The sequence below is a fragment of the Stegodyphus dumicola genome, chromosome 2, assembly GCF_044657685.1.
Source record: "Stegodyphus dumicola isolate Sdum_Otavi_A_Nest chromosome 2, ASM4465768v1".
Classification (NCBI taxonomy): domain Eukaryota; kingdom Metazoa; phylum Arthropoda; class Arachnida; order Araneae; family Eresidae; genus Stegodyphus; species Stegodyphus dumicola.
The window spans coordinates 38,974,204-38,989,857 of record NC_140769.1 but is presented as its reverse complement, the minus strand read 5'-3'; the positions used below and the strand labels follow the sequence as shown (position 1 = coordinate 38,989,857).

At 34.0% G+C, this 15,654-nt stretch overlaps 1 protein-coding gene across 2 annotated transcripts in view; it reads left to right on the top strand.

Annotated features, from left to right (window-relative positions):
* LOC118196693 (SEC14-like protein 2) overlaps nucleotides 1–3,455 on the top strand; it is a 105,136-nt gene extending 101,681 nt beyond the window's left edge. For both annotated transcript variants that reach the window (XM_085810612.1, XM_085810613.1), the window contains one exon: nucleotides 1,992–3,455. In XM_085810612.1, coding sequence (XP_085666738.1) covers nucleotides 1,992–2,125 — 134 coding nt within the window. In that variant the 3' untranslated portion in view covers nucleotides 2,126–3,455. The remainder of the gene's footprint in view (nucleotides 1–1,991) is intronic.
* Nucleotides 3,456–15,654: the final 12,199 nt, after the last annotated feature.

The window sequence follows — 15,654 nt, the reverse complement described above, 5'->3', positions numbered from 1 at the left end:
ATAGTTAGTCACCACCCGTATCTATGATTTTCTGCTACCGTTTTAGTAGTGTTTCATAGTCCTCGGCCAGGAACTTGGTGGCCGCGTGTCCAAAAACAGGTAAACCTCATTTCGGACGTCCTGTGCTGAATGGACGTTCTGTGCAAGATGTAGCTGCAGACGTGAGAAAAAGCCATTCGAGCTGTTACAGAGTCCAGATGGTGAATACAAACACATGTGGTCTTATATTACCTTGACAGAACATTTCCTTTTTGCACCGGAACTCAGTTCGACGTTTTCTCTTGATAGCAGCCTCAACACGCACTGGCATCTCGCTGAACACCTTACTGTCGAGGCTTTACCCTTTTCCAGATACTCTTTGTGGATAATACCACGGCAATTCCACTGGATACAAAACATGATCATTTTGTTAGTTAAACTGCGCTTTGTGACGCTGCGAACGGGCTCATTGGGCGCAGACCAGTGCCTTTTTTCCGTCTGTTGTTCAAGTAAATCCACTTTTCATCACAAGTGACGATCTGGTCCAAAATTTTGTTCTTGCGTTGATGATCGAGCAGATTCGTGCAGGCCTGAACAAGTTTGTCTTTATCTGCTTGAGTCAGCTTATGCCGCACCCAACAACTGAACTTGTACGTCAGTTTTATGAGATGCGCAGGTGACTAGTGAACATAGGACTAAGATATAACTCCTTAGCAAGCTCTCGAGTGGTTGATCTTCTTCCACAAGCTGTCGCAGTTGAGTCCATCATCAGCAGGCCGGCCAGAGCGCAGTGCTTCTTGAATGTCATAGTCCATGTTTTTGACTTTTGGTACCAAACCTTCACAGTGTCACATGATACGACATCAGTCCCTAAAACTGTACACATTTTTGTTGACTTTCTGGGACAGAACTAGAAGTAAATAACGGTTCTAATTTGGTAACGTGATAGTTCCATTTCTGACTTCTTGCACTTAATGATAACGATATTGCTTTACAAATTGCACAACACAATGTTATAAAGCAAGTCTCTTTCTTTTACATTTCAAAATTCATTTGAGAAAACATGATTAAACTCCCCAGCGCGAACTATTTTGTGCAGACGATATTTGCAGTGGCGGGAAACTTTCGTTAAAACCCGATATAAATATAGAAGTTGGGAGACCGCATTAAAAGGTAGCTTTCGTTATTATAAATTTATATACTTTTGTTATTATAAAATGAAATGTTCCTTGAAATTCAACATTGCCAAAATATGAAAATTTTCTTCATTTAAAACACTTCTGTAATTGGTAGAATATGACTACGAGCAACAGTTGCGGAAATAAAGTGCGGATACGAACATTTAAGCAGAGTAAGGTGGCGTTCATATATATATGTTTGGTTTTACTGATTGCAATTAAAAAACGAGGTACACAACTAGATGTTACCACAGTCCCATGTAAAAACTTTCAACGTTCTATGGCTTATCATTTTGAGTTTTGCTAGGTATGCATACATACGTAAGTCACAAAAATTCCTTTTGATGGAAAAAATTGTCCTTTATTCTGTCCGTATATACAGACGTCACGAAACATGAAAAGGGGTTTGGGAGCGTTCAAAACGAATATTTCTGTTGAAATGTGGTACCCGAAATTTTTCGCGATTACAATACTTCCTTTATTTTGTACAAGGAAGTAAAGCAAATATTCAAATATTATTATTATTATAATTACGTAACCAGATGATTTGAAAATAAATAGTTGAAAAATGCTCAACGGCTGTTTTGCAACCGTAAGGACGTTTTTCGTTTATTATAGAATTTAATGTCTTTCTGCAATTCTTTATACATTGGGGGTTTGCTAATTAAATTGGGAATTGGCTAATTTATTGGGAGTTTGCTAATTAAATCGTACAATTGAGCATAATTTATGTCAATCTAAAATTTTATTTCAGAAACAAATGAAATCTTAACATACGCAACATATCTTGATAATACAGATCTTATATTATGAAATAATATTTATGTATTACAGATATCCTGACCTTCGACAACACTTACAGTTGGTTTCATTCGAAAGAAATCTACCTCAAAGCTACCGTAGTTAGACCAGAAGATCATGTTATACCAGTTTCAGAAACAGATATAATTACTAATACTGCCGCTTGATGATGAATACTGTGCTTTCTACTCTTCATTAATGAGCACTTGTAACATATTGACTCAAAAATTAAACTGAAGTTCCTTGTTTTTTGCAAATTTATAGGCAATTATGTCATTTATGTCTCAATATTTTTATTTGATTTTTGTATTTTTGTCTTATTTTTTACGAGGAAAATTATCAGGACTAAAATCAGTAACTTAAATCAGTAACTATTAGATAAACTGTTTTGTTGTGTATTGTATCCAATTAATATAAAAAAAAATCATTAAATTACTTTTTTTAAAACATTTTAGTGCGCTTTTTAGTTACAATTAACTTCACCAGATGGGACTTGATCTCTAACAGAATGATAAAGAATAATATAAGATCCGAATCTTGAGAATAAATTGATAAAAATATTCAATTTTAGAGGAGACCTATGAGGAATTAGTTTTAATATTCTTCAGAGAATCCCATCTGGAATTCTTGGCATAAGCTTTATGACAGCTTGATATACAGGTATGAAGCAGTTTCAATGTTCAAACATTTGCGATACAGCTATTGTCATTATGTTCTATGTTTTAATTATTCAATCTTTTAAATGTTCTTTCAATCTGTTTAATCCTTTAAATTCAATGTTCAATCTTTTAAATTCTTCAAATTAAACATGAGAACTTTTAAGTATTTGTTCACAATTATGTCAATAAATTCATTTTAAATGATTCTTGCTAACATGAGAAATTAAACATGAGACAAATTAAACATGAGAACTTTTAAGTATTTGTTCACAATTATGTCAATAAATTCATTTTAAATGATTCTTGCTTCGCTAAAATGTTAAATATACTGATGTGCAAATTCTAAGAACTATGAATCATTTTGTAGTACTTAATTTTATGATATGAATTATAAATAAATTTTTATTTCACATTAAATTCATTTGTATGCATAACAGAGAAATGGAATGGATTTGTTGATTCTTGCTTCGCTAAAATGTTAAATATACTGATGTGCAAATTCTAAAGAACTATGAATCATTTTGTAGTACTTAATTTTATGATATGAATTATAAATAAATTTTTATTTCACATTAAATTCATTTGTATGCATAACAGAGAAATGGAATGGATTTGTTTTGGCAATTTCTTGGTTTTTGGAAATACTCTGAATTCTGTGCAAAGTTAATGGTGTACATTGTTGCGTGACTGTAGCCTATAAATGCTCATTTTGTTAATATTTTCACCATTTTCATCAAATAACTATGCATTTTGTTTCATTGTTGATTTTTTAACCATCATATACGTAACTTATGTTATTTAATGATAAAAAAGCAATAAATTTTATTGGGAAGCATTATATACTTGTATTAAGAATTCGGCACTTGAACACAAGCAAGCAATAAGAAGCAATTTTTTGTTTGTGTGCAGATTTTCATTGCAACAATTGAAAATGTGAAAACAACTCTTAAAGTTCTTAGTACTTGCGGGTGTACAAAACGGTATGTTAATGAATTTTAAATTATAGAATTCTTTAGATTTTGTTGATTTTTTTAAGTCAAGAAATATCTTGTATGGAGTAGTGATTAAACAGTAAACTATCAAACTTCTGCAATAAAATGATGCCTTCTTAGAAAATGAATAAAAGTTTATATTCAAAATAAAAAAAAAAAAAAAAAATGTATAATTTTTTTAATTATGTGTGCTTTTGTTACCGTGAACAAATTTGTCTATGACTGAAGCAAAATTCCTACATATTCAGTTTTACTTACTTTTAATTATATTAGAATTTAATGCACAGTTATAAATTAGATGACAAATTAGAGTTAAAATCTTGAACGATGCAAATTTCTAAAGGTGTTAGATTTTACCTAATAATATCCGAGTTTAGTACGCTCCTAGAGATCAGTCTATCATGAAAGTTATGAATTATATCAATAATAATCAGTCAACTGTGGGAATTTAACTTTAGTGCGTGTGTTGTGCTTGTACTTATTATTGGGACAGCCTAATTAAACCACAGGACCATTTGTGGTTAGATGAGTGGTCTCCACAAACAAACAAGCAAACACTTCTAGAGAATACACAGTAAATTAGATTTTAAATTAGTAATCTTTTCAATACTTCAGGATGAAGATGAGAATTATTATTTATTCTGATATCAAGAAAGACAATTTTATTGTGCTGTTTTGTAAAATAATTATTAAAATTTCTTCCATTCTCATAAAAAAAATTAATTTAGTTGTACTGTAGAGACTTTAGGATTTTTTGGAAGCAGGAGACATGAAAAATGAGCAACACCCTCGCCGGGTCTCGAATCACGGACCTCTAGAATACGTGCCATGTGTGCTGACCATTACACCACGAAGGCGTGCTAGAAGACGGGAGAAATACCTTATATACTCGCCCTTTTAAGGGAAGAATGGGGTTTAGGGGACACAATCGCCAAATCCTGGGTGTGAAGAATCATCATTCACCACCCTTTTAGTTCGGTCGCCACTGTAGAGACATTAGGATTTTTTGGAAGCAGGAGACATGAAAAATTAGCAGCGCCCTGGCCGGGACTCGAACCACGGACCTCTCGAAACATTTTATTTGAACGAAACATGCAAGAGGATTGCTGAAAGAATAAATACTCTGTTTCGAAAAATAACACATTTTATTTGAGTAAAACATTGACGTATTTCTACGAATATGCGCGTAGATGAGATCTAACGTTTTTACCAAACTAGACTCTATATTTATGTATATTGCTTGCCAGATCCCTATTATTGACGGTTTGTTCCTTTATATTGATGAAAATGACTTCTTCTGGCTGGACCGCGTGGTCTCACATAATAGAATTTTTATTATTGTTTCACGTTTGGTTCAGTGTCATGAAACAGAGCAACTTGTTTCGACTGATTTTTGACCAATTACCTTTAATAAAAAATTAATACGCTTGCCTCCAACCGAAATTCATTTAACTGTAGCACACTTTTTTGTGTTTAATGTTTGTAGATACACTGATATTAAAATAACAATTACTATTCAATTAGGAGCAATGAAAATGATTTATGCCACCAATATACAATATTTAGAAACTAATCTTAGCACCCAATATTGAACTTTTAACACTGAAATTCCTAGATGGGGAAATAAATAATCTCAAGAGAAAAACTATATACAATAAGACAACATCCAGAGAATAGTCTTTCCATGAGTATCAGGTGATGCAACTTTTTACCAAGCTCAAGAAGTACTGGTAACTTTGTTCACGTTTTCTAGAAATTATTCCTCCGTATTAATATTTTCTTGAAATTTTTCATCCACTTAATTTAAGTCCTTCAGAGAAACCTTCTGAAAGTTTCGTATAACTTCTTGAAAGCAATGAATTCGATTCATGTGGTATCACATTTAAAGCATTTAGTTTTAAGGCTGATATCTTCTAAAAACTGTGATCTGAAGTCTTTCTTAAATTAATCCATTGAATAAAATATTTGGAGTTAATAGCACGAGGATTTAACATAAATTATTATGTACGGATTGAGAGCTTTTAAGCCAAGCAACAAATACAATCCTTATTTTTGAAAATCCAATTGAATTGTTTTATTACGGACATCTTTGATGTTACAGAAAATTTTTATTCAGAAATTATCGAACCCTGAGAAAGCTATGATGGTAAATCAGTGAATTAAAACATAAAAAGACAAACTTTACAATTATTTATAGGAATTTCAAAAAATTTAATCAATTACTTTACAATATAGCTCCTCCATATTATTACATACTTATTAAGTGATTCCGATAGCTTCTTTCTTTCACAAAACTAGTTTTTCCGCTTCGGAAGTCAAGGGTTTGGCACTGATTTTATGTACTTGATGCATAGGTACTGAGTTCACAGAAAATTTATGGTATTCAAAGCTCAGTGCAAATCCATAGTTAATTTGCGAGTGTTCAGCATTCTAACGTCCTAGTGTTCTTCACCAGTGTTCACCAATTAAGACATCGATCTTTTAACGCTTCCGCGTGCAGTATTGATGGCTGAGAACTTCTAATTTGCTTTATTACATTTATAGAATAAATGTAATAAAGCAAATCAGATCTCCTATAAATTCTAAAGGATGGACGACAGTTCATTTATGACAGAAGGAGACTGAAATAACTCACGGAGAAACTGAATTATCATTCCATATGCCATTTCGTCTCATGTACCCTGGAGATCTCTTTCTAAAAACGAAGAGCGTAGATCAAGCAGCACAAAAGCAGATTTCAATGTAATTATGGCACTTGAATGGGTTGTTTGGAGATTCTTCGGAGGTAGAATCGCTGCACGATACCGTCTGAAAACTGGTGATACGGTGAAGTAACCTCTAATAATGATATTAAAGTAGTCTTATCAGGTTCAATGTTCCGTCTTACTTTCTTTGGGAACATGCACAGACCTGACTCGGAACAGGGAGCTTACTAAAGCTATGTTCAATAACTGTGGGAAGTAGACAAGATACACAGGAAGGGTATACAAAACCCTTTATTTTTCACTCTTTACAATATTTTCCGTACTTCGGAATAAAGAGACCAATTACTTGCGGTCTGAACGTAAGAATATAAAAATATAACTAAACTCTAACTTAACTTTGGAATAATAAACGTGGAAGATTGGCCTTATATTAACAGGAAGCCGTATGTAGTACAGAGAACTGTTAACACTACAATACGTTTCAAATTATCACGAGGATTAAACCTCTGGCCTGGAAGGCAAACAGCAACCGAGTAAAACTTCTAAGGCAAGCGGCCTGCTTCGACTAACTCCTTCCTCTCCCTCGCTTGGCAAAAAGCCACAACGTAAGTACTTGGCGTTCGCCAGACAAATTTTGCATAAATAAGTTAACGCTTTTAATTCTGGCCGGAAGTAGAAAATAAGAAGTGATAGTAAATATTTAAAATAAAATAAACGTTAGTAAAACTTAAGATCCTTACAGTCTACCTCTAATAATGATATTAAAGAACAAAAGAGATAAGACTGGAGTTGTCGGCTTTATTTGGCAGTTATGACACATATCACAGGAATCGGGAAATTATTCCTGCTTATTAATATTTTCTTGAAATGTTTCATCCACATAATTTAAGTCCTTCAGAGAAATCTTCTGAAAGTTTCATATACCCTCTTGGAAGCAATGAATTCGACTCATGTGGTATCGAATTTAAACCATTTAGTTTCAAAGCTGATATCTTCTAAAACCTGTGATCCGAATCGGTGTCAGAATCAATGACATGAGAAAATCGCTACATATATACAAAATTATTTTTAAAAAAATAAGTTTTATAACAATTAAAGCTGCTTGGAATAGATAATTTGCGCGTGAGTTCTAGAGCTGAGTGATGCTATAAATTATATCATATTGATGGATAATCAATTCGATATTTGATTTCTTCATTAAATCAGACAATCAAATTCTGTCCATTCTGTAACGCACTTCGAACTGAATAATCAACTCTTCGAGCGTTCGTTAGTTAGTTAAATTATCAATAACACCTTTTGCCTTAAGTGCAAGATTGTGGATATTGGGCTTCAGAAATGTGTGTTTGAGCTTTTTTCGAAAGGAATAGTGGATCACATGTTACGTAAAAGTTTTTGTACGGTATGTGAAACGGTGGTAATCCCATTCAAGTACACTAAAAGACAAGACGTTTAGGAATTACTAGATTTAAAACTATTTTATTTAATATAAATGTCTTAGTCGTCTCGTGAACGAAGGATGATGATCTACCTGTGTCAGAGAAATTTAAGAACCTTTCCATGCGAAACCTGGAAGAACCTTCTCCTGCGAAAAAAAAATTTCATTTCAGACCATCATACAACAAATGAAAGAAGTTTATGCTATGAGCTGAATAAATAATACAAATATAAAGGAAACCGAAAAGATACATTTGTCTTACTTTTTCTCTAATTCAAATCAAATTAGAAAGCTGGTTTCTAAAACATTAAATGTAAAAAAAATACTATTTCTTTGGCATAAAACTGAGTTTAAGAACCACTAAGTTTTAAATATCTTATTTTTTACATTTTAGCGAAGAACCCGCATATATTATTTGAGAAAAATCATTTGTTTCAAAATATCGAGTATTATTATACGAGGGCCATCCAGGAAGTAGATTACGTTTCCGTCTGTGTCCGCTAGGGGCGGGGCTAGCGCGGCCATCTTGGGGTCAGAGCGTTGCGCAGCTCAGTCTGCATCTAGCCGTGCTAGTGAGAGGTTCGTGCTGTGCTCCGTTCAGATACTGTGACGGTTTGAAATGTCTGCGTTAATTGAAAATCCCGCGAGCTGCGAGGTGCGCTCAGTAATAAGGTTTCTGACTGCAAAAAACTGTAAACCGATAGAAATCTATCGGCAGCTTCGTGAAGTGTATGGGGACAACATTATCACTGAAGGTGGAGTGCGTCAGTGGGTCATAAGATTTCAAAATGGCCGAACCAATGTTCACGACGAAGATCGAAGTGGGAGACCCAGCATAGTGACCGCCGAACTTCTCGAAAAAGTCGATGCTAAAGTCCGTGAAAATCGAAATTTCACAATAACGGAACTTTCTTTGAGTTTTCCACAAATTTCGCGAAGTTTGTTGCACGAAATCATCAGCAAAAAGCTTGGTTACCACAAGTTTTGTGCAAGATGGATTCCAAAAATCTTGACAGAGGACCACAAAAATCAGCGAATGGCTGCAGCGTTGAACTTTTTGGACGCTTACCATAAGGATGGTGACTCTTTACTCGATCGCATCGTTACTGGTGACGAAACATGGGTGAAACATGTGAACTGTGAAACGAAATTGCAATCAATGCAGTGGGGGCACACAAGTTCTCCCCAAAAACCCAAGAAATGCATGCAAACAATGTCGGCAAGGAAGATGATGGCGACTGTTTTTTGGGACAGAAAAGGTGTAATTTTGGTGGACTTCCTGGAAAGAGGCACTACAATAAACTCTCAAAGGTATTGCCAAACTCTCCAAAAACTCAGAAGAGCAATTCAAAACAAGCGCAGAGGAATGTTGAGCTCTAAGATCTTGTTGATTCACGACAACGCCCGGCCCCACACGGCAAATGTCACTCGTAAAGTTCTTGAATCTTTTAAGTGGGAGTTGTTTCCTCATCCGCCGTACAGTCCCGACCTGGCACCGAGCGACTTCCACCTATTCCCAGCAATGATGAAGTGGCTGGCTATGCAGCGTTTTGATGACGACGCACAGCTGCAAGAAGAGGTAACGAAGTGGTTGAAGGCGCAGGCGGCCGAATTTTTCGACGAAGGAATTTCCAAGCTCGTACATCGCTACGATAAATGCCTTAATTTGTATGGTGACTATGTAGAAAAGTAGTATTTGAGTGTGGCTTTCATCTGTATATAATAAAATTTGTTTCCTATACTTTGTTTATTTTTTTATTCCAAAACGTAATCTACTTTCTGGATAGCCCTCGTAATTAAACGAAATATTCATATTTTATAAAAACTGGCTCCTTAAATGAAACCGACATTTATTCTGCAAACCTTCAGATTTAGATACGAAGAAATATAGACCACACCTTTATTTCAATGAAACGTAGTTAGAAGTGGTTATGATTTCTTCTTGCCTCATAAATAATTAATGAATCAACAAGTGCTTACTACAATATTTGATAATCAAGTTGCTTATTTAATTAATTACAGGCAATTTTATTATAATTATATAGGTTTTATTCATAATAAGACAGTCCGTGAAAGGCTGAAAATTTATGAATGACAGCAATTTTCACTTTATTGGTACTTTTTTATTGTAACTTATACATATGTTATTTCGCAGATTAAAAATGATTCGCTTTTCCGACATCTTAGCGATATTAATATTAATATTTATCAAACCTAATTATTTCTTTTTACGAAAGGTTCTTCAGTACTTTGCGTATATAACTTATGTGATACCGGTTAATGCATTTTTATCTATCTCAGCTAATTATTATGATTTAAATGTACATGAGTTTACTCAGTAACAAGGAAAGCTCAGAATTTGCTTATTTTCAGTAAGAATTTCTTGCTTGGTAGAAAATGGAAGTTTTATTTTTTTGTCTTAGAAGACATTAAAATTCGTAACAGATATATGACGATTTGTCCTTGCTTTGTTTCCGGAGAACAATGAGACGAATTCAAACAAAAATTCCTTTTCAGGAAGCTCAAAAATAAAATAATTATTCATAATTTAGTCACAAAAGTGAAACCAATGGTGAAAATGAAAACATAATACCATTATTCTTTCGAAATAGCTATTTAATTTTTACTTTTCATTCCTTCTGAAGGTGGATCACAATAAGATAAATTGCCACATGATTTAAAACACTTATACCTACATGAATAACATTGAGGACGTATAGAGAAAACTTCATTCCTTTTGGTCTAGATTGTGAATGGTGGCAAAATCAGTTCTGTAATAATTGCACTTAATATTCATGCAACAATAGCCTGTGCTGTTATGTAGAGAAATTATCTGATAGCGTTGTAAAAACTATGTGAATGATTTTATGATTTATGGAAATTTAAATTTTATTTTGATTCTGAATTATTTAATTTAAGGCTTTAATTTTGGGGAGAAACAGATGCTTCTGGAAATATTATTTAGTATAAATGAATATTATTTATTTTCTTTTATTTGTAAATCTTGTACAAACTTTTATTCATTGTGAAAGAAGCAGGGAAAGGGAGGCAATTTTCGCCAAGTCATGATTTCGCGCGCTTTAGAATGTTCGAGAAAGAATTTTCATTGTTAGTTGACCTTAAGAGAGGAAAGTACGTGACGGAAAGGTCAAAGGTTGCTACTTGTTTTTCAATGTAAGTCATTCAGGTTTTTGGCGATTGAGGGTCCGGTTGTTGGCTAAGTGAAGAAGGGCGCGCATGCGCGATCACCCTTTTTTCCGCATTCTGGAGTTGAAAACGAAGATTTTGCCATAATTAAGGGGGCGATAAGTGAAGCCATAGTGGGAGCCCGTTTGGTGAAGGACAAGAAGGAAATTTGAGTTGGATACTTACTTTTGGCTGACTCTCGGACTGACTCGCTGATTTTTGGGCTTGCTGGACAAAATGTAAGTGACTCCGAGAGGTGTTTTCCGGCGGGGAGCGGCAAATATGCTCCCCGGCCGCGTTTTGGTTAAGAGGCGAGACTCTCTTACACACTTACTCTGGACACTCTTACTTTTGGACTCGCGCACTTACTGGTTGGCTGGACTTGTGGATGTTACTCTGGAACTTACTTGGGACGTTACCCGTGAAGCTTGCTCTTGGGATGAGTAAGAACAGGCGAGCCGTAATTTCCTAGCAACAACGTTTCTGACCGGCGAAATTTGAACGAGTTACCTGCGTGTTGACATAGGACTTTCAGGACCAAGCGGATAGCCGTCCTGGGCAGCAGTGCTCCTGTTTCTGTTCTACAGTAGTGAAGTGGGTCTACATTTTTAGAACCAGTGTCAAGATGAGCCCGGCCGACATCAACGCGGGATAAGATAAGAGTCCTCCGCTTCAAGATGTCCCTTCAAGATAAGTTTTATTTTTTTTGGTGTGTTTGAACTTTAGGCAAGCTTTTCAAAAACGTCCTTAGCAGAAAAAAAACAACGTCAAATCTAAAATTTAACTCTCAGGCCTTAAATTGTTTCCCTTTCCTTTCTTTTAAATCACCAGACAAACCTTAAGTTTTTTTATGAATTTAAATGAACAGACTCTCAGATGAGGTTAAGATTTTTCTTATTGTGTTGTAATTGAATAAGCTGATATTTAATCTGGAACCTCTTACAGTATGTTTTCTTTATATATTTAATATGAACTTTTCCTTTATATCTTGTATATGTTTTATGTTTTCGATCCTCTCACGGCGCGGTCCCGGAATGCATTTTTTTCACAACGCAAAAATGCTGTACACGTTTCACTATACGATTACTGCCTTTTACGGCAAGTAGTTTCATATTTAACATTTTTATATGAATTTAAGATATAACATTGGTGCCGTGAAGTAAGATTCATAACATTATTTCCCGGCGTGAACTTAAGCAATTTAACAGTGCTTTCTATTTCCGTAATTTCTATGAAACTCATTTAGATAATAGTAAACTTTCATTTACTATTATCTAAATGAAACATACACGAATTTAAGAAATTTTAAAATCTGAATCATTACTTTAACTTAAAAGGACAAAGCTAAAATCGTATTCCTTTCTGTTTCGGTTTACTTTTCCCCCAAAAAATCTTCGCTTTACTAAAAGTAAAATACATAAATTTAGTACATTTGTTAAGTAAACTACTTTTTCGAAATTTGTATGAGTTTAACAAGTTTGATGTTTCGAAAGCAATGAACAAAAGAAAATTTGAATCTTTTTCTTTTTCTTAAGTCGTTAATTAGTTTTTAATTTGATATTGTTTAAAAGAATAAACAAAAGATTTAAAATATTCTTTTAAAATGTCTGCTATAAAATATGTAAATTATAGTTTAAAAATTTTTTATCGTATACTATAAAATTTATATTGTAGAGACATTAGATTATTTTGAAGCAGGAGAGATGAAAAATGAGCAATGCCCTTGCCAGGACTCGAACCACGGACCTCTCGAATATGCGCCGAGCGGGCTGACCACTACACCACAAAGGCATGCTAAGAAGGTAGGAGAAATACCTTATAATACCTCGTATGAAATGTCTCCTAACAGTCATACTGTTCCAATCATCCCCAGACAAATACTCATCCGCAGTGAGTCCTGTCCTGCTTATTACTGTTCAAAACCTTTTAAAAAAACTGACTAAGAACTTTGGATTGTAGTATAACAATTCAGTAAAGTTTACCATTATAAATTCCAAAATATAATAAAAATATTGAAAACATTAAAAACTGTAAAACAGCGAAATTATAAATTATTAAACAAATGATTTTATATCACTTAACAGAACTAGAAGCGTCTCTTATTAATTATAACAAAATGAACAACAAATAAATAACAATAAAATGAGACAAAATCAAACAAAATGAAACTGTTCTTAGGAATTATCAGCGAATATGTTCTAAATTATATGTATTTTAATTTATATCAGTTAGACGTATTATCAACAAACATATAAGTATTTAAATTATTTAGAAATAAGTTTATTGTTTTCGAATAGCGAATATCAGTTATACTTATTTTAATTCATAAGCAACGAGCTCTTAAATTGCAATTTTTAGTTGCGTAATGGCAAGTATAACGGGTAAGAAACCTACTCATTTTTATCACTTAACTGAATTCCGTAAGATTATTTTATGGCCAAAAGTGATTAATTAACTATAGAGAAGGAATGAAGAGTAGTATAAACCGTATCCAATAATACGTGTAATTAAAAATAACTCTCAATAAAAAAGCATTTTACAGGTATTTCTTTTCCTAAATGCCGTCATCTACATTTCGTGTGTATCACTGACCATATGGCAAAAGCCATAAAAAGCTGCTAGTGTGCAACGATTTCGTTTTCAATGATTGGAAGCCCTGGCTGCACGGAATTTTCTCAATGTATTATAACAAACCTTTTCCTTTATAAAGTCCTCCAAGCAAGTTGAAGCAATGACATAAAAAGTATCATTAGAAATACACTCGTGTACAAAATTAAGACAATTAAATAAATTACGTGTATTTTCTCCGAAACATACTGAAACAAAGGTAGTAATTATGCCGCTGAAGAATTATGCAAATATTTAGAGTAGAATACCTAAGCGTACACGTACGTGTCTAAAAAGCTGTAATTGTGAAGGGAATGTAAGCGCACAAAAGGTTTTAGGAGTGATTTGAATGCTCGTACTCCTCTACTTCATTCCCCGTGTTTTGGCAAGAGTTGAGTAAATTTTATCAAGTAAGAATTATAAGAATTAGTCTCCTTTCAGCTCAACTGGACCCGAGTGTCCCTGTAGCCCCCAAAAAGGGGCCTCGTCTTTCCACAAACAAGGGCAGCCAGCGACTCAGCCGCCCCCAGGCAATAAATAAAAGAACTAAAATAAGGAAATACACCCTAAGACAAAATTACAAACAAAAGCCACAAAGATAGAATCTTAACATAGAACCACACACCGCAGATATTTAAAAACGATGCAAATACAGAATTCAGTTTTAGCAGTTCCAACAAGCCCGCTATTTTCCGCAGTTCCAACAAGACTGCTATTTTCATTAATAAACTTCATTAGAGCAATAATAAATGATTAAAGAAACCTACCATGTCCAGTTAAAACCTGATTAACGTCAATACTGTTCATACATTTCATCTTATTCGTGATTTTAATTAGATTCATAAACTCTTTGTTTTTAAGTGAAGAGAACCGCTGTTTTTGTTAACATAAAACTCTTTCATTCGTCCAATAGCAGCTTTCTTAGAACCTGCTACTACAATATCAATTACACTGAGATCTGATACTGCCTGCCTGGCCAGGGTGTCGGCCGTCTCATTACCAATAAATCCAAGATGGCCAATCCAAGATCCAATGTAGCTTCATATTTAAATGTAAACTCAAAGTTTCAAAATGACTCTTAATTTCGACAATTAATAGTTTGAAACTGTCTGAGCGGGAGAGCGCACGGCATTCACTGTAAATATTTGCAGACGTAGGTAAAAACAAGATATTTTTTATCTATAATAAGGTTGTTTGAATGTTTATCTGCTTGGAAGACTGAATTCTATATATTCAACTTAAACATTCTACATCCCACTTCATTTCCATAGCAAAAAACCAGAAAGACAGCTCCTACGTTCCCCTCGATATCAAGAACAATCTGTATATATATCAAATACATCAACAGTTGAATCACTTTTATCAGAATCAGAACCAAGTCTATTAGAAGCATGTATTAAATGATTATTAAATTTTTCAAAATCATTCTTTGTAGTCAAATGATCTTCATGCATTTTCAGTTCCGTTCGTCCAGTTATAAATACAAATTTCTCTCAATAAAATTCATATGAAATTGAGAGAATTGGCAGCCCAGCCAACGCAAAGACATGCGACGGAGGACTTGGACACAACCCCTCTACCAATATGGTTAGTCGGTATAGCGCCACGTCCACCTTTATCTAGATAACCATACGTAGTCATTGTGCTAATACACTAATACATAAACATACATACAAATTTGGTACTTAATACAGTGGCGTTAAAGCTAATTAACGTTAGACACTAGATAATACATTGCCATGTTACAAAGTGTATGCAAAAGCATGGATACGGTAGCATATATACATAAAATCTGTACTCATATGTTGAGTACACTATGGTCCTTTGAACCATTATCATTAGATACACAAGACATGTACATACTGAAATAATAGGTGCGCAATGTTATGCTAGAATAAGTAATCAGTACGGTGAATTAAAAGTTAGACCCTATATTAGTAATGTCTGGTACAGTGTCTTGCTATAGCATTATTTCTGCTGTTTCCTAAGTACATTAACCAGTGTACGAAGATATTAAAACAAGTGTATTAGGTACACAGTAATCAGTGGGTACCCAAGCGTTAGGTAAGTGCTACTTTAACATACATTAACAATAGATACTTAATACAA